Source organism: Mustela erminea, chromosome 19, assembly GCF_009829155.1.
Source record: "Mustela erminea isolate mMusErm1 chromosome 19, mMusErm1.Pri, whole genome shotgun sequence".
Classification (NCBI taxonomy): Eukaryota; Metazoa; Chordata; class Mammalia; order Carnivora; family Mustelidae; genus Mustela; species Mustela erminea.
This window is the reverse complement of record NC_045632.1, coordinates 60,435,878-60,454,947: the sequence shown is the minus strand read 5'-3', so window position 1 is coordinate 60,454,947 and position 19,070 is coordinate 60,435,878. Positions and strand designations below refer to the sequence as shown.

The 19,070-nt window shown below is 54.6% G+C and overlaps 1 protein-coding gene across 5 annotated transcripts in view; it reads left to right on the top strand.

The window, feature by feature from the left end:
• Positions 1–19,070, top strand: part of FANCA (FA complementation group A) — a 61,633-nt gene that overhangs the window by 42,358 nt on the left and 205 nt on the right. For 4 of the 5 annotated variants that reach the window (XM_032326483.1, XM_032326482.1, XM_032326485.1 and 1 more), the window contains 18 exons: positions 356–452; positions 529–716; positions 2,169–2,265; positions 4,040–4,216; positions 5,573–5,646; positions 7,674–7,802; positions 10,942–11,026; positions 12,394–12,560; positions 13,093–13,198; positions 14,262–14,321; positions 14,472–14,576; positions 15,315–15,427; positions 16,216–16,354; positions 17,311–17,385; positions 17,675–17,777; positions 18,252–18,327; positions 18,579–18,732; positions 18,849–18,941. In XM_032326483.1, coding sequence (XP_032182374.1) covers positions 356–452; positions 529–716; positions 2,169–2,265; positions 4,040–4,216; positions 5,573–5,646; positions 7,674–7,802; positions 10,942–11,026; positions 12,394–12,560; positions 13,093–13,198; positions 14,262–14,321; positions 14,472–14,576; positions 15,315–15,427; positions 16,216–16,354; positions 17,311–17,385; positions 17,675–17,777; positions 18,252–18,327; positions 18,579–18,732; positions 18,849–18,941 — 2,038 coding nt within the window. Of the gene's footprint in view, positions 1–355; positions 453–528; positions 717–2,168; positions 2,266–4,039; positions 4,217–5,572; positions 5,647–7,673; positions 7,803–10,941; positions 11,027–12,393; positions 12,561–13,092; positions 13,199–14,261; positions 14,322–14,471; positions 14,577–15,314; positions 15,428–16,215; positions 16,355–17,310; positions 17,386–17,674; positions 17,778–18,251; positions 18,328–18,578; positions 18,737–18,848; positions 18,942–19,070 lie in introns of those variants that run through there. The other variant, XM_032326484.1, reaches the window with a different exon arrangement.

The window sequence follows — 19,070 nt, the reverse complement described above, 5'->3', positions numbered from 1 at the left end:
GGAGGGGGGGGCTGCGCACAGCGGCCGGGGGCTGAGACGGGACTCCCCGATGCAGTGAGCTTCTCCCTGTCTTCGTGATGAGGACGAGGAGCATGGCCATCCGTCCCTAGTCTGGCTCTCACCCTGGGTCCTGCCTTCTGCCTTCGGTCCTGGTTGGGGGTCCCAGGTGGGTGGCGGGGCCGTGCTGACTTTGCTCGGGTGGAGGGTGAAGCACCGCAGGGGAGCCCGCGGTTTGGGGAACAGCCCAGTTCTTTTTCGGGCCTCCTGTGTGTGACGGCTCACGCGGCGGACTCCACGGGAGGGCCATGCAGGGTCAGGACTGGCCAGACTGCTGGCCTCACGGCCGCCTCTGCAGACAGGGTCCCTGGGCTGCGCGCTTCGTGACAACTGTGTGTGGACACAGGCTCCTCCCGGTGATGCTCACTCGGCTCTGCCAGCTGCTCCGGCATCAGGTAGGGCCGCTGCCTCCCTCTGCCTGGGATGCGGGCTCTGCCCTGCTTCCTGGAGAAACACCATCTCCCGTTTCAGGGCCCGAGCCTGAGTGCCTCCCACGTGCTGGGCTTGGCTGCCCTGGTCGTGCACCTGAGTGAGTCCAGGCCCGCGCTCCCAGACGTGCACGTGGCCCTTCCTGCCCCCGCCGAGAGCCTCCCTGTCCCAGAGTTCTTCGGTAGCCTCCTGCCATTTGGAACCGCAGAGACCTCACTCTTCTGCCTGAAGTGAGCTGCTCCTCCCGCCCCTCCGCTCCCTAACCCTGACCGCCTCTCCGCTCCCCAGAGAGTAGCGCATTCTCACCAGAGAAAACTGGCCGAAACAGACACACTCCATAGATAATCACCCTTTAATGTTTTGTACATGTCTTTCCAGAGTCTTCTATTGTATTTCTGTGTGTATTTCCTTGTTTACAAACATGAGATCATGTTTGTAAACTGCCTTTTAAGAAATCAACGATAGACTGTAGATACCTTCCCGTGTTGTCAAGCCATCTTTGGGTCGAGGCGAGCATTACTGGGTTTTGTCTTGGGGGTGCCTGGCGTCCAGTTGGACCCATCCTTCTGGCTGGGTTGCTGGGCTTCCCTGTGGCAAGTAGCTATTTCCTTGGGGTGAGTTCCTGCACCTGGAGTTGTCCAGTCCAAAAAAGTTCATCTGAAAGGGTTTCAAGACCCATCATTCTAGAAGTTGGTGCTAGCATATACCTCCACGGTTCCTTCAAAAGCCACTGTGGGCCAGATGCATTCCAGGACCTGGGGGGGAACCGCATCCCCGCCCTTGTGTGTGGGGGGCGGTAGGTGCTGGGGAGAGGTGGGCTGGTGAAGGTGAGAGCGGCTGCCCCCCCAGGGAGGGCAGGGGCGGGGTCCTGGGAGGCTGGACTTGGTCTCAGGGTGAGTAGATGGAGGGTCAGGGAAGAAGCCAGGAAGCTCCAGTGGGAGTTGTTTGCTGGGCCTGGGCCTGCGGTCCATGGACAGAACTGACAAAAGACATCAGGAATTAGAGTGGGGGAGACCTGCGCTGCAGTGGCTGCCTTGAGCCCTCCCCAGCGGGAGGCAGAGCCCTCTGCCTCTGAGGGGCTTTGGGCAACACTGAGAGTGCCCCCAGCAGTCATTCGTGAAGGTGCCCTGGCCCCCTTCCTTCCTCAGCACCTTCCTCCCCCTCGGCCCCGGGGTCAGTCTCTTCTCTTCGGGCTCTTCCTCCCAACCCTTGATAACCCAACACCGGCAGGCAAAGTCTCCACCATAGGCGGAGTTTGAAATTGGGCCTGCTTCTGTCTGGTTCCACAGACTTCCTGCAGGAAGGAACAGTGACTGGGGGAGCAGAAACCCTTTCAGATGACAGGTCAGCAGCACTGTTAGCCCCATCTGACTTGATGGCTTTTGTCCTGCCATGACTCTTTACGTGCGGTAAAAGCAAGCCTGTACTTGAGCAGTCTGACCGTTGCTGTGTTTTCTGGGTCTGTGCCTTCAGCGTAGACAGAGCTCAGACCCACAGGTGTAATGCGACCCGGTTCCCGAGGGCTCAGAGGAGCCGGCCTGGCCCGGAAGTGAGACCAAGACTGCCCCTTGGGACATCTGGGTTAGAATGCAGTCCGTTCGGTTTTGTGAAATTCACACTACTGTTCTATTTCCTTATTTTGCATGCAGCACATTTGTACATTTTATGTTTTCTGTTTTCAGATTTTGTACAGCGGCAATTTCTTACTCTTTGTGTAAGTCTCCTTCTGTGTCGCAAGATACTTTGTTCAGCTGCTTATCTCCAGCCCTCCTGAAAAAGGTAGGTCTGTCCACATCCTTCTCTGCATTCGGTGCATCTCCAGTTTCGTGCAGGTTTCTAGTGAAGGCCCAGCTCTCCGCTCTCTCCCGCCCCCTCTCTGCACAGCTGTGCTCTCTTGTGCTTTGGACCGTGTCCTGGGAGCTGCCTCACCTGTCTGCTGGGGCTCAACACGGCCTTTCTCTTTTGCTCGCAGACTTAAGATGAAGGGGGCAAGTAAGATGACAAAGACCATGAATGTTCCTCCTTTTCTATTTTCCTTAAAGATCTTATTTATTTATTTGACAGGCAGAGATCACAAGCAGGCAGAGAGGCAGGCAGAGAGAGAGGAGAAAGGCTCCCCGCTGAGCAGAGAGCCGGATGCGGGGCTCGATCCCAGGACCCTGAGATCAGGACCTGAGCTGAAGGAAGAGGCTTAACCCACTGAGTCACCCAGGCGCCTCTGTCCCTCATTTTTCTAAAAAGAAACAGACACTGGGGCGCCTGGGTGGCTCAGTGGGTTAAGCTGCTGCCTTCGGCTCAGGTCGTGATCTCAGGGTCCTGGGATCAAGCCCCGCATCCGGCTCTCTGTGCAGCAGGGAGCCTGCTTCCTCCTCTCTCTCTGTCTGCCTCTCTGCCTACTTGTGATCTCTCTGTCAAATAAATAAATAAAATCTTAAAAAAAAAAAAAAAGAAAAACAGACACTGGTTTTTGTGAAATAGGTATACTAGAAGATAAGTATTCGTGGAAGGTATCTTTGTATTTAAACAAGAGTTCTGATTTTCTCAAAAGACCTCCCTCATCTGTTGAATGCTTGTGTTTATTACAAGACCAGAGAAACTTAGAGAATTTATTTCTTCTAGAGGGAGGTGATCACGGGGGGCAGAGGGAGAGAGAAAGTCTCAAGCAGACTCTGCACTGAGCACACAGCCTGATGTGGGACTCGATCTCTAACCCTAAGGTCATGACCTGAGGCAAAATCAAGAGTTGGATGCTTAACTGCCTGAGCCACCCAGGCATCCCCAAAGCAGAGAAATTTAAAGATGTGTACTAGAAACCTTGGGTGGCAAAAGTGAACTTGAAGTTAGAATGGAAACCAGCGTGACTCCTTTGGTGGAGTTTTAAGGAACATCTTATGAAGCTGAAATGCAGATCTCGGTTCCAGGTGTCCCATTAGAATCCGTTGTGAAACCCTGGTCCTGCCCATGGGTTGAGTGGGGTCTGGGCACACTTGTGCTCTGGTTATTGGTGGTGAGGAACTTAGGCTCAGGTGCCTGCATTTTGAAGCCTGCAACAGAGAGTAGGAGGTGGCCCAGACAAGGAAGTTCCTGGTCCCACCTTGTGTGATTCTGAGGGGTGTCCCTATCTCTCCCCTGGTCGCCTCGAGCAGCCTGTGGCTCAGTGAACATCAAGAAAAGTCTGATCTCCTAGCGGCAGACATAAATGTACTCCCAGACAGTCTGGCGCTTCCCCACTCGGCATTCTCTTTCAGTGGAAACACCAGTGCCAGCAGCCGGCTGGGGAGAGCGCCGGCAGCAGCTGTGGGGTCGCGTCCGCCCCGCCATGTGGGGGACAGTTTAGAACCTGCAATCCTGCCTCCAGGTGTTGCATCCCAGGAGACAGACAGACGTGCGCCAACATTTACAGACAGACAGGGCTGGTCACCGAAATTACATCCCTAGCTGAACACGGGGCCCAGGGCGCCCCGGGAGGCGTTAGCAAGGCCACTCCGGGTGTTCACAGGGTCTCCAAGCTGCCCTGCCGTGGGCACACAACCAGCTTATTGTGTCTCTTCAGTTCCAGTTCATTCTCTTCAGGCTGTTCTCAGAAGCCCGAGAACCCCCGTCTCAGGAGGACGCAGTCGGCCTTCCCTGGAGGCTCCTGTGCCTGCCGTCCGCGGACTGGCAACGAGCCGCCCTCTGTCTGTGGAAACAGAGAGCCTTCCAGGAACTGTTGAAGGAGAAAGAAGTTCATGTAGGTCCCACTGCCCTTTTCCTGCTTCTCACCTCGTCCTAATGCACGGGGTTTTGGGGATAGATTTGGGGTGTCCTCAGGACACGGTGGGCCAGCCCGGCGCTGAAGCAGCACAGAGGCAGCTTTGCGGGAAAGCGCTGGGTGTTACTGCCGAGTCACACAGCCTCGTAAGAAGACTGAAAGGTCATTTCTACTCTACCCGCTTCCCCTGGCACTAACGTTTTGCAGAAGGTCATAAGGGTGAATAAACATCTTGGAGCATAGCTGCCAGGCTCCAATTTGGGCTGGGCCTGCTCTGAGCCTGGTCACCAGGGGGCCTTGGCCTGCTCCAGCCAACAGGCTACGTTATTGGTCTGCTGCCCTTCCATAACCTTTCATTTGTTCCGTGCGTGTTTGCTTATTTCGGTCTTTAGAGAAGAAACTCTCAATTGTTGTGTTGTATATTCAGTGCTTTTACCAGAGCAGGTGTGACAACGTGTGTTTAGCACAAGCAAGGCGCTGGGAGCACTCTGCCCGCGGGCAGCGTAGCCGGAGTCTCCGAGGGCCGCCGCCCCCTGCTCTTGGGTGATCTGATCGTGGGTGTGGACACGTGCGTGTGTCCCTGAGCGGGGAGCTACTCTGTATCGCCAGCTCTGGTCCTGACAGGGAGTGTGCTGTGCATGCATTTCTCGAGTGTGCTTTTTTTTTTTTTTTTAAGATTTTATTTATTTGACAGACAGAGATCACAAGTAGGCAGAGAGGCAGGCAGAGAGAGAGGAGGAAGCAGGCTCCCTGCTGAGCAGAGAGCCCGATGTGGGGCTCGATCCCAGGACGCTGGGATCATGACCTGAGCTGAAGCCAGAGGCTTTCACCCACTGAGCCCCCCAGGCGCCCCTGGAGGGTGCACTTTGACACGCAGTGTGAGGTTTTGAGATTAGTCCACGTTCATGCGTGGGATCGTTGCAAGAATTTCAGAGTGACACCTGTGCTACCGGGAGTGTTCACAGCGCGTCACGACATCAGGTTGTGCTGTGATGACTTCGCCTCACTCACCACGCGGTCGTGGCGGTAGTGGTGTGCAGGAACTGAGTGCGGTTAACTGTTCAAAACCAGGCAGTGTGCTGGAGAATTCCATCTCAGAGTACGAGTTTGAGCGGCTGTCGTGAGCCTCCTGTTCAGAGGTAGATGAAGCAGTATCTGAGCTCTTCATCCAGGGCTCAGGGTCAGAGCCTCAGGCTGACCGCCAGGAAGGGCGAGAGGACAGAGACCAGCGGAGGCTCCCAGTCCTGCCTCGGGGACAGCAGAGTGTCACCAAGCTGGCCTGTGGTTTCTGCGTCCTGTCCGCACTGTGGTGCTCATGTTGTCCTTTGCTCTCAGTTGACTTACAGGGACTGGTTACAGCTGGAGCTAGAAATTCAACCCGAGCTTGATTTTCTTTCGGATATGGAAAGGTAAGTGTTGAAAGGCATCTGCCTTGGGGTGCCGTGGGGGGCTCAGTCAATGAGACATCGGACTCTATTTCAGCTCGGGTCGTGATCTTGAGGTCCTGGGACCAAGCTGGGTCAGGCTGCCTGCTCAGTGGGGAGTCTGCTTCTCCCTCTGCCCTGCCCTCCCCACCACCATGTGCAAGCATGTGCACTCTCAAATAAATACAATCTTTAAAAGGGGTAGGGGAGCTTGTTTGGAGGTTCTAGCAGGGGAGCGCAGCTACTCGGATGCCCTTGACCGAAGAACGGTCCTCTCCTCTATCGGGGAAGGTCGTCCTCTTCGACCGAGCGCGCAGCTTCGGGAGGGACGCACATGGAGCGGTGAGGGAGGAAGGGGACACCCGCCTAGCCAGCCAGATCAGCCGAATCAACCCTGGCGATCAATGGGGTGACAGATGTCGCAGCCAGATCGCCCTAGGGGATCTGCCTTTCAAAACGCTGTAAGATTTTCTGCATTATCTTAAAGTCTAAGTCTTCTCATATCCTCAACGTTCAGTTAACATAACTGACAAGCACAGTTTCATTCATTTGTTCCTTCAAGAAACATGTACTGAGTTCCTCCTGTTTGTCAGGTACTTCTAGAATGTTCTTGCACATGGGGTGCGTTGTGACGAGACAGGTCTGCCCTTAGGGCACCTTCATGCAGACAGGGGCACAGGGCAGTGCACTTCTGCCCTGACACCCTAGACTGGGCACTCCTGCCAGCAGCTGCACACACGCGTACCCCGAGTGGGCCTGGGGCCAAGCAGGCAGACAGTGAAAATGGATCGGGACCCCAGACAAGGCTCTGAGAACGGGTCCCAGGGAGGGCATGGCAGGGGCAGCAAATGTGCTTCCGCTGGGAGGGAGCGGAGCAGGGAAGGCCGAGCGGTGAGGAGCCGCGGTGGAGTCCTGGTTGTCCGGGGCCCTGCTGCCGGGGCTAGGAGTGTTCTCGCCCGGCCGGCCGGCATCCACCTCACCCATGGGACGAACACGATGGCCGGCAGAAGGGTGGTCAGCACTGCCAGCAGCGCCGGCCCTGAGTGTGTGGCAGGAGGAGCAGGTAAATCGAGGTCTGAGCTCCTGTGGGTCCCAGGGCCAACTCTGCAGACCACAGGGAGGAGAAATGTGCTGTTCTGAGTGTGAGAGTGGGGTGCCGTCAAGCCCCTGGGTGTGGGGGTCCTGCGGTCAGGGAGGGAAACGTGCTGGGGCTATCGCAGAGTTGGTGGGCATAGGAGAGCCCGGGGGCCAGCCAAGGGTAGGGTTCAGCATGAGCCGCCCTGAGCCACTGTCCCTTTGTGGTCAGAGTCGGGTCACGTGCAGGGGCTGCTGTCTCGTGGTGTCAGGTTCTAGGAGGAGAGGAGAGATAAAGTCAGAACCGTGCCGAGAATAACTGCTTGTCCCGCAAGACGGAGGTCCGCGTGCTGCTCAGGTCTGAGCCCAGCCACCTGAGTGCTCTGGGCATGGGTTCGTCTGTCCTGGGTTTCCCCCCCACTTCCCTCCTCCTCCTCCGTTTTGCTAGAAGCATGTGCGTTGTCTAGTGTGAGGACCCATGGTAAGCATTGCTTACCCCCAGATCACTACGTTGGAGCTGGGCGTAGGCCTTTCCTTTTTTAATTCTACAAGTAGCACAAATTATTTCTCAACGGTTCCTTGCCCATTATGGGCCTATGGAAACGTCTTACTTGGGTTCAGCTCCTTCTGCAGAAATGGACGGTCAGTGGTTCCCTGGCTGAGGCTTTCAGTCGGTACATCCTCAGGACCTTTTCTGTGAGCACCTGCAGAGCCTGGTCCAGATGCGGGCACCTTTGCTGGCAGACCCTGGGATAATGACCCGAGGGGGATGGCCCCCGAGGGGGTCTTGACTGTGGTCGGGGGCCTTCTTGTAGCCCCAGTCCCTCAGCTCTAACCCCCTGCTGTAGTTAGGCCCCGGCTCTGGGCTCGCCTTTCGGCCGCAGGAAGCTCTGGCTCGCAGCCTTTCTCCAGGCAGACGTTGGTGTTCGCTGTTGCAGGTGGGACTTCCAGCAGTGGGCGATCCGCGAGCACTTCCTGCCTGCGCCGGCTGCTGCGGGGGGCTGCGGTGGGGAGCTGCAGACCGCGTGCTCCGTTCTTGTCGATGTGCTGATAGACTTCTGCCACAGGTGAGGAATTCTGATGCCAAAAAGCATCACACTTTTTTAATTTCAGTAGTTATAAGAATGCACTGTGTTCTACACTGTGTTCTACAAAGCACAGTCGAACACATCCTGATGGCAAGTCTGAGTCTGTTTGAAGTGAAGGGGAGTTTTCCGAATCCATTTTCTTTGTGTGTAGATTTGCCAGTGGCAGGGACTTGTCTTTCTGCTCTGTCACCTGGCACCTGGGTCACTAAGTGTAAGGGTTAGAATGAGTAGGCTAGCAGGTGGCAAGCATCACCACCTGCGGGGCGTGGGCTGGCTGCCACAGGGGCAGAGTTCCCTGCAACGTGCAGGCGGAGTTGGGTTTGCCTTCCTGCTGAGCTGGTCTCTATTAGTCTCCGTCCTCATGACTGTCAGCTCCATCTTCCACATTTTGGGTGGTGTATCATATTAAATCATAGAAAACGAATCTTGTTACCCTCTCAGAAACACAGTCCATGGAAATGATTCCTGAAGACACAAGGAAGGACAGTTGCCTGTTTCCCACCGCCTCTGTCTTCCCCCAAGGATCTGTAAACACATCGCCTAGTCAGCAGAACTCTTACAAGCACGTGATGTTGCAGTAGTGCTGGAAATTTTCCTAGCGGTGCCTAGTGGCTGGGAGCAGCCCCTGCAGGACCAGGCAAAGCAGGTGGGGGCCAGGCCTCTTGTCCTCAGTTCCCTTAGGAGGGAGGAACGAGGTGCGCACAGCGAGAGCAGGGACTGCGCGCTCCTTCCGTGCCGTCACCTCTGGAATCTGCTTTTTTTTTTTTTTAAGATTTTACTTATTTATTTGACAGAGAGAGAGCACAGGTAGGCAGAGAGGCAGGCAGAGAGAGGGGGAAGCAGGCTCCCTGCTGAGCAGAGAGCCCGATGCGGGGCTCGATCCCAGGACCTTGGGATCATGACCTGAGCTGAAGGCAGAGGCTTAACCTACTGAGCCACCCAGGCGCCCCTCAATTGGTATTTTTTAAAAAATTTGTATATAATGTATTATTTGTTTCAGGGGTACAGGTCTGTGATTGATCAGTCTGCTATGTCAGATCTTAACCTTTTTTAGGAACTACCAGACTGTTTTCCAAAACTGTACCATTTTACATTCCCACCAACAGTATCAGAGGGTTCCAGTTTCTCCACATTATCACCAACATAGTTAATGTCACCTTTCGATAAATACCTGTTCTAATGGATACGCAGCGGTATATTTCATTATGGTTTTTCTTTGTTTTTCTCTGGTGGCTAATGATATTGAGGATCTTTTCATTAGCTTGAGTTTGTGTATCTTCTTTCAGAAATGTCACATCCTTGCCCATTTTAAAAGTTCTTTATGTATTCTGGATACCAGATCCTTATCCGATATGAGACGCAGATACGGTCTCTCATTTTAGTAGTCATCTTTTTCACTCCTTCCCTTGTTGGGAGTCCTTTGATGCACAGAAGTGTTAAATTTTGATGAAGTCCAGATTATTTTTAGGTTTAGCTCTTATTTTAGGTCTTTGATCCATTTGATTTAATTTTCTGGAATAAGTTAAGGATCCACCGTTAGTCTTTTGCATATGGACATCCAGTTGTCCCAGCAGGTTTTGTTAAAGACACTGGTCTTGGCAACCTTGCTTTGAATCAGTTAACCACACCTATGAAAGTTTATTTCTGGACTCTCTATTGACTTTGGTGTATACACCTTTTTTTTTTTTTTTTAAAGATTTTATTTATTTATTTGACAGAGAACACACGTAGGCAGAGAGGCAGGCAGAGAGAGAGGAGGAAGCAGAGAGAGAGGAGGCAGCAGGGAGCCCGATGCGGGGCTCGATCCCAGGACCCTGAGATCATGACCTGAGCCGAAGGCAGCGGCTTAACCCACTGAGCCACCCAGGCGCCCTACACCCTTTTTTTAAAATACAATTTTATTTATTTGTGATGTATACATCTATTCTTATGCCAGTATCACAATGTATCAATTACTGTAGATTTGTAGGAAGTTTTAAATTGGGAAATGTGGGTCTTCCAACTTTCTTTTTTTCCCCCCAAAGGTTATTTTGGGAATTCTGGGTCCTCTGTGATTCCACACATGATCTTAGCCAAAAGGCCGAGAAGCGATCGTCCTTTGTAATTCCATCTAAATTTCCAGATCAATTTGCCAGTTTCAACATAACCAGCTGGGATTCTGATAGGGATTGCATTGTATCTGTACATAATTATGGGCAGTTATTATTTTAACGACACTGATTCTTCCTGTCCAGGAACATGGGATATCTTTCAATTTATTTAGGTCTTCTATAATTTTCTCAACGTTTTAGAGTTTTCATCGTACAAGTCTTGCACCTCCTTGGTTAAATTTATCCTTAGGTATTCTAACACCACTGTAGATGGAATTATCTTAATTCCATTCTTGGATTATTCATGGGTATACAGAAATACAACTGATTTTTGTATATAGATCACCTATCCTACAACTTAGAGAAATTGTTTATTTGCTTTAATAGGTTTTTATTGCAAATTCTTTAAGATGCCCATCTGAAGACGGGTCATCTGTGAATGGAGATAGTTTAACTTTTTCCTTTCCAATCTGGTTGCCTTTCATTTCCTTTTCTGGCTGAAATGTCCCAGCTAGAACTTCCAGTGGTATTGAATGTAAGCGATGAAAGAGAACTTTGTCTTACTTCTGATTTTAGGAAGAAACCTCTCATCATTAAGAACAACACGAGCTGTGGCTTTTTCATAGATGGCCTTCATCAGGTTGAGGAAGTTCATTTCTGCTGCTAGTTTGTTGAGTGTTTTTATCATGAAAGGGAATTGAATTTTGTTTAATGTTTTATCTGTGCCTATAGAGATGTTCACATGGTTTTTCTTTATTCTATTGATAGGATTTCAGGGTGTTGAACCAACCTCCCATTCATAGGATAAATCCCACTTGGTTATGGCACACAATCGTTTTTGGATGTCACTAGATTGGGGTTGCTAGTATTTTGTTGTAGGTTTGTTGTTTGTTGTTGATGACTGTGGGTATCACGTGGTCCCCTGGGACCTCCTGGCCCTGTGACCACAGGCCTCTGGAGGTAGAAGAAGTCGGAAAGCCTGTACATCAGGAGACCCTTACAAGACTTTGATCATGTTTTTGTTTCAGTTTGAGAAGTTACAATTGCTCAGAGAATTCTGATTTGGTTCTCGGTAGCTGCACAGGAAATCGAGATATTTTTTCCAGATTGCAGGTGAGTTAAAAGATGAAAACTCAGTGTGTTTCACTGCATCTGTCATCTGCTGTCTTTTCATGGTCATCTGCTATTAAGGTATTTATTATGAATGTCTTAAGGCAACCCAGCCGAATGAAAACTAACGTCACACATATAACGGGTCAGACCCAGAGTGACCGGTGTGCTCGCTTCACCCGTGAATATCCCAAAAATACAGAAACAAAGTCAGTGGTGTCAGAACCGTCTCCAGGCTTAGGAACATTTAAAATTTGAAAATAGAAGAAACTGAGAAGATGCCAACTTTGGTAGGAAAGGGGTTGCTGTCCACTCCTAACTGCTCCATTTGAATGTCGGGCTCTGAGAAAGGACATAAAAACCCCCAGCAGGCGAAGGAGCAGCTGAGAGACTACCCTTTCACGGGGTCCCCCGGCACCACCCCAGGCTGGGGGGCTCTTTTCACCAAAGCAGCTGTACATTGGAGGGTGTGGAAATGGGGCTCTTGTTTTGAAGTCAAAGTGCAGTTTGCCTCAGGCCTGGGGCATGTCAGGACAATAAAAAGTTGGACCCAGAGGTTAGGCTCTGGGGTCAAAGTGCAAACCACAGCCCCTCTGCTCTCCGCGCCCACGGTGTGCATGGCAGTCTGCCTCTGGAAGTCCGTGTATGGCTCCGTGTTGACAGGATCCTATGGTGGATTTCACGCTTCCTGTGGGTGTTTGCTGCTGCTCTTCGAGTGCGTGAATCGAGAAACTGGGAGGGGCGGAAACCCTGGAGCAGGTGGCCTGGACCCTGGGAAATCTTACCTGCAGATGAATAAAACATCCCACAGAGCAGAGATCCCAGCCCTCCACGCTTTCGTCTTGACCGCTTATCCTCCACATCTGGCCTGACGGGCTTGTGGGAGGAGGAGCGAGTGGGGCGGGAAAGCGGACTGTGTCATGGGCTTAGGTCACACGTGGCACGGACAGTGCTTGGCTTACCTGGTCTCCGCACGTGGACGTGTGGCAACACGGCACACCCGTGTATGTCAGGTAGCAGGCATTGTACTGAGTGTGGTACTGAGCCTGGTGTGTACGTGCGACACCTGTGCGTTCACAGTAGAAGAGCGAATGATCAACGGTAGGATGTTAGCCCTAGGAGGCTCTGGCCAAGGTGTTCACTGGACTGTTCTTATTGTTGTTGCAAATTTTCAATGATTTCCAAGTAAAAAGGCTCGTCCCACTCATTCCTAGCTCCTCTGGGGAGACCTCTCTCTCTCGAGCCCACTCAGCCCCATTTCACCGTCCTGACTGGGGCCGGCGGCCCTGAGAACTTTGTGCCTTCACATTTGGACACAATCACCTGGAACCAGCGATAAAAGTACAAACGTCCTGGTCTTGGTTTTGCAGGAGATGGCTGCTGACCTGGAACAGGGCCCAGCGGCGTCCCAGAGCGGCAGTCCTTCGCAGGGGCACTTCCTTTTCAGAGTGTTCCGCAGCCGGCTCCAGGCTCTGGCAGGCGGCTGGGATGTGGCCGCCCGCCTTCAGAGACAGCGGGAGCTACTTGTGTACAAATGGTAACACAGCGCACCGCGCGGAGAGTCTGTCTTTACACTGAGTTTTCTCTTCCCTTGGTCTTGTGCCCTGTCCCCAGCCTGCAACAGCATTTTCTCATTGGGGTTCCCATGGAGAGAGCAGGGTCTGAAGCTTTGGATTAAAGCCTTCCCCTTCAGACCCAGGAGCTGCTTTGAACGATGAAGCTCAAATAATGCGTATCAAAATAGGGAAAACCATGTGTGCGTACAGATACTCACTGTAGCTGTCCTTATGAGCGGGAGATCACGAAGTCCCCCAGTTCTCGGGAATGGCTTTGTTAAGCCTGAGGTGCCTCCTTTCACTTGGCTGTTGTGCCACTTAAGAGTGGCTCTTGGGGTTAAGACGTGAAGGCCGGCAGTGGACCCCGCAGGGCCCAGGTGCTCAGCACAGCCCCAGAGGGGGACCCTGGTTCCCGGAGCGAGTAGGCAGGGCCGGTACCGATCCGAGCCCGAGCTCTCGAGGAGTGAAGTTAGTGGACTGTGCCATCACCGCTGACACACTCTTCCCTGCAAGGATCCTCCTCGGTCTGCCCCCATCAGTTCTCGTCGGTAGCCCCCAGGCCAAACAGCCAGCCGCCCCTGACTGCACGGAGTTCTTCTGGTTGGTCAACTCTGAGCTGGTAGGTGCGGGCAAGCAACCTTGGGTTGCAGGGACGGGGGGTGATCTGGTTCTTGGAAGATTCGCGAATGTGGCTGCAGTCACTTGGAGCCAACTGCTTCAGTGTGTGCAGCCCATGTGGGACTGCTGTGGGCAAGAATGGGGGTACCACTCTGGAAGCCGAGACAATTGGGGCTGATGTGTGCCCAGCCCTCCTCCCACAGCTAGAACTGGGGCCAGCCAGTCGTAGAGACCAGCTTCGGCTCCTCCGAAGCTTCAGTGCCTTCCTAGAGCTTTGCTGCAAGTTCAGCCGCCAACATCCCTAAAATCTTGCAGACCAGGCACCTCCGTCTCTTTCCGGTTTGGACATTTCAGGTGTACAAAGGCCAGTGGTGCCGAAAGAACTGCCGTTCCCACCAGTCGGCCCTGCTTCCTTCCGCGGTACACTCTGTTCCGTGTCAGGTGCTCCGAGGTCTCACCCAGAAAGACTAAAGCCTGCATGCGTCCAGTCAGAGCCAGTGAGGTCCCCAGGAATCAGCACATTCTACATATTTCAGAACAACTTCCACTCCTGAAGATGTTTCCTAGTTTTTAAAAATGCACAGATAAAACTAAAAATTGAACTAAGGCTCCATTCAGTGACACAGAGTTTTAAAAGGTGACTCAGAAAGCAGCGGGAGTTGAGACTAGGTATTCCTTAGGTCCTTAGCAAAGGGTTCCGGAGCGAGTAGGCAGGGCCGGTACTTCAACCCTTGAAGCTGTCAGAAGGGCCTGTGAAGGCCAGCGGAGCAGAGAAGCCAGAGATGGGGAGGCAAGGTGCCATCCCGGCGACAGGGCCAGCAGGGAGTGTGGCACTGGCCTCCTGGCCTGTGCTGGGGCCGGAAGCCGGCAGGCCGGGGCCATCTCCATGTGGCTAGGCAGTGAGACGCTGAGTTCCGGGCCAGCCTTGCAGGCGGACCCAAAGCCGGACCTCCGAGGTCAGTAGTGGCGCCGTGAGCACAGCCAAAGCCTCTCCGCACACGCTGCCCCCACCCCCACCACCAGCCCCCTTGGGTGCTCTCTCACTGGCCCGTGCTCTTTTGCAGAGAAACTTCTGCTCTCACGGAACTGCCCTGACCCACGACATCACCGTCCACTTCTTCAGGGTAATTCTGTTGCCCTCTGCGCCTACCGCATCTCCCGCGGAGACCTCTTGGGCTGGATCCTCATAGCCAGTGGTGCTTTGAGGCCCTGGCGCCATTCTGGGGTGGGGCACACGTGCTGACCACTGACTTCTGGCATGTTCTCTTCTGCAGGGGCTCTTCAACGCCTGTTCACAAAGCAGAAGCCCCGCCCTGACCGCCGACCTGATCCTGAGGGCATGCCAGACCGAGTGCCCCATAGTCCTGACCTCTGCTCTGGTAGGTGCAGCCACCTTCTCGGGGTGTGCCCAGGGCTGGCACAGGGTCTGGGGGCCCAGGGCAGCATCCCGATTCTTGTCATTCAGGAGCAGATGCACGAGGAGGAACAGGGAGTAATCGGACCCATGGGCAGGGAGGAAGACGGGCTTCCCTGCTGGAAGGTGTCGGGGTGTTGCTTTGCTCTGGTTCTGTGTTGGCTGGTGATGAACCCTAATTTCCTGAGCTCCCCGACTTGGGCTCCGCCCGTTGTCTTGACAGACGGTCCTCTCAAGACTTGAGAAGAAAGGTGGCCCAGGCCCCTGCCAGCCTGGCCCTCACGTGGGTGTGGGGCTCCTGGTGGGGGGCGGGGTTCTTCACTGGCTTTCCTGGAGTCCTGACCCCACACAGCTCTCCTGGCAGCCTTGGGACTTGAGCTGCCATGCCCCGAGTGGTTTGGCGTCGCACACAGTCTGTGGCCCGTGTGGGTGGAATCCAAGGCGAGAGTTACCGTGTGTACAACAGCTCTCCGTGGGGACGCGGGCGTCCTCCACAGAGGAGGGCGAGCTCGCTCGCAGAACTGCCTTGAACCTGGGACGGAGAACGTGAGGCCGTCCTAAAAGATCGGAGGCACTGGGTGACTGTGAGCTGTGCTGCCGGTGTCAGGCACATCTTCGCTGGTCACTCGGGTGTAGGGACTGAAAAGGGGTCCAAGTAGAGCCTCCCCTGATCTGCTGACCGGTGATCTTTCTCTTCTGGAAGTTGTGGTGGCCACGCCTGGAGCCTGACCTTCGCAGCCGGTGGAGGAGCTGCTTCCAGGGCCCGCTGCCCCAGGAGCTGCAGAGACTGGAGGAGGCCCGGCAGTCCGGCAGGAGGTGCGTGGGACGGCGGCAGGAGGGAGCCCGGACATTCTTGAGGACCTGTGACAGGTTACCTCCAGGAATGCCTTGGGCTGCTGGGCAGGAGCCCCACGGAAGGGAAGGAACAGACCTGACCTAGCAGGTCCCTGCCCAGCTTTCCGCCCCACCTGCCTCTCTCCTGGCTCCAGGCCTGGCAGTGCCGGCGTCCCACGGACGTGGGAGGCAGGTCCCGGCCTGCCCAGCTGACAGTCTCCGGCACGGGAGGGCTTGGGAGAGGGCTGTGGTCCCGTCTGGCCGCCTCTATCCCTGCGTCCTGCAGCAGCGTCCAGAGCACTTGAACTCCCAGAAAACAAGAAACGCCCCATTCCCACATTAATATGCCACTAACCTGCGGCCTTGTTTTTAACCTGCTGGGGCACCTGCACGTCACAGTGCGGTCACAGCAGGGGCTGAGGAGCAGCACTGGACCCAGAAGCCAGGGGTCTGCGTGGTGGGCAGTTTTATGCCCACCGTGGGGAGAGCTCTATGACCCACAACCTTGCAAATCTTGGGCAGTCAGGACCCGGTGTCCTGGTCAGGCCCTACCCACCCCCTCCTCAGGTCCAGGTTAGGGCAACTGGGGACTGGAACCAGTCAGTGGCCTCTAGGGCCCTGTGCCGAGCCAGGGGTGGTTCCGCAGACTCTAAGCCCCCACCCCAACCCCACCCCACCCCGCTGTCCCACCTTGAAGGTACGCAGGGCTGGTAGCTTTCTGCCAGGACATGGCTGCGAGGTTCCTGTGGTGACCCGTACCTGTCTCCTAGCTGCCTCTCCGCCGACTCGGCACGCCCCCCACCGGGCCCGGCCTGGCTCTCCGCTGCGGCGCTACACTTTGCAATCCAGCAAGCCGGCGGGGGCAGCCTCAGGAGCCAGCTCGAGAAGCTGGACCGCCAGAGAGAGGAGGCAAGAGATGAATTCTTTCACCCCGCGGCAGCTCTGTTGTTCGTCAGTGTTCCAATCAGCTGTATCTCTGGGTTCATCTAACGAACGGGCTTTCCCGAGGACGTTAGCATGAAATTCTTGTGACTTCGGAGGAAGTGAGGTTTACCACGTTTATAGATTTAGTAACATTTGACTGTCAAGTTTACTGACAGAACGAGTACCTGTTACACTTCTGATGGCTGTTAGCTAATTGTTACCTCTGCAGATCAGGGCCGTGGGACCTTCCGTGTTCCTACTCCCACAGCCTTAGCTCCCGCATCTCTCCCCGAACTAAACCATTTGTAAACCGGAAAGTCATCTGTCAGCTCCGGACATACAGGCCTGCCTGAGGTTTTTGGTAATTTACTGTAAAAAAATTGTTGAAAAGTAATTTCAGTGGCCTCAAGCCTCTGAGGCCTGTGTGTGCGCAAAGGGAGTGGGGGATATATCCAGAGTGACCCCAGCCAGCTTGGGTGCGCTCCAGGGGTTGGGAAGAGGGGGACCCCCGCCGGGGTTGGTGGGGAGAGACTTTTGCATGTACCTCTAGGGGGTTCATAAACGCCCTTCTAGGCCAGGAGCCCGGCGGCGGGGCGCGGGGGAGCCCTCCCCCAGCTCGCACACCGCGCCCGCCCTCGGCCGCGGCACAGCTCTTCCTGCGGCCGCGCTAACAAGCTGTGTTAAAGGCACACATAAGCGGATGCAGTCTCTAAGAATTTATTCTCAAATTCCCCTTTAAAATGTTTTTAAAATTTTAAAAACATTTTAAAGTTTTTTTTAATATAATTTTCCTTCCCGAGAAGATCTACTTAAGGAAAATTTTCTGCCCTCTGCCGATAAACGTTTAGTCAAAGAACGTGTCCGCATCCGTTACTCAGAGTCACTTGTGGAGGGGGCAGCCTGCCGGCTCTATGTTCTGAGGGCGCGGGTTCTATCGGCAGCTGCTGCTCGCCCTGTTCTTCTTCTCCTTAATGGGCCTGCTTTCGTCACACCTGACCCCACACTCAAGGCATCAGGTAAGAGGACTCTCTCCTAAGGAGGGCCTCTGGGAGGAGGGTCCTGGAACGTTCCTATCGAAGGGCTCCTCAGGAATCTTGGGCTTGTTGAAGCGAGAACCCCTAGGCCCGGGCCTCTTCTCTGAGGTCTCATTTCAGAACCTGGGCACGGGGGTCCCTGGCCTGTTCCTCCTACAGTCGCCATTCAAGACTCAACAGAAGGAGCAAAGGCTCCCTTCTGGGCTAGAGGTCCCCCCTCCCCCCCGGGCCTGCCTGCGCAGTCAGCCGCCTCCTCTTGTGCGGGCCACAGGCTGCTGACTCCCTGGAGGCTTTGGACATCTGCGCGGAGATCCTGGGGTGTCTGGAGAAGAGGAAGGTGTCCTGGCTGGTGCTGTTTCAGCTGACAGGGGCAGGTAAGACCGTCCCTGGGACCTGGCAGCAGAGAACGGCCTGTGTCTGTCCCAGTTACGAGCCATCTCTGGGGTCTAAGACAGGTGACCCAGCAGAGGCAGGCTGTGGCCCCCACTTTCCGTTTAGTCCTTTTCCAAAAACGACTTTCCACTGGTTAGGTATGAACGTTTGGGCTTTAAAGTACTAACTCAATTTGGAAGTCTATCTTCTGGGTAAGTACATGAACTACAGTTTAGAGTGAATGCAGTACAAACTCATCTCAACAATGAAAGAGTGGCGTCCTCAGGGTCCCAGAGTGCCACTGAGCCCTTTTGGGGGGGCGTAGGGGTCTACCTCCCAGGATCTGCCCTCCAGCATGGGGATACTCCCCGCCCCCCCCCCCCCCAGCCAGGCACCTGAGGTGTCCCGAACACGCTGATGCTGGGGTGGGAAGGCGGCCACAAAACTAAACCCGCCCCTCCCCGCTCTGGTTGCAGACGGTGGCCTGGGGCCGGTCCTCCTCCGCCTGGCCCCAGAGCCATACATCAGGCTGCTGCCGCTTGCCTTCTACAGGTAAGTGCACCTGCTGCTCTGGTAGTGAGGCAACACTCTCAGCGAAGGAGTGCCCACCTGGGGGGTTGTGTGCGGTCCAAGGAGGGGTCGCCTCTTCCCCCCGCCTGTATCAGTACCACGGTGGGTCTCCCACCACGTGGGCAAGATGCCCGCAACTTCAGTCCTCCGAGGAGTCGCTCGCTGCTCGCTGCTGACTGCCACCCACCTCTGCGGTCTTAAGAGTCACGAGGCATCTTGTCTCTTACCTTCAGCCTTCTCTCCTATTTCGATGACGCCCTCCTGAGGGAAGACGCCTTCCTGCACGTCGCTGTCGACATGTACCTAAAGCTCATCTGTCTCTTCGTGGCTGGAGAGACAAGTGCAGTCTCGGCTCTAGCCACCAGGAGCCCGGACCTCCAGGGCCAGGCAGGTGACACATCTCACAGAGCTGTGTGGCCAGCTCTCCTAGCACAGTGAGCAGGTGGGGGCATCGTGGCCCCTGACAGCACGCTGACCTGGGGCTCTGCCTGTCCTCTCTCCAGGGTGACCCCGTAGGCTTGATAACAAAAGCTCGTCATTTTCTGCTGCAATCAATACCTAGGTGCCCCCAAAAGAGCTTCTCGAACGTGGCAGAGGTAACACCCAAATGCTCGTTTGGTGTGTGCGGTGACGTCCAGGTCACCGTGTAAACGTGCAACACCCCGAGCATCTGACACGTACACTGTGCCCACTTACCTGGCAGCCGCAGGGGGCTGAGCACAGTT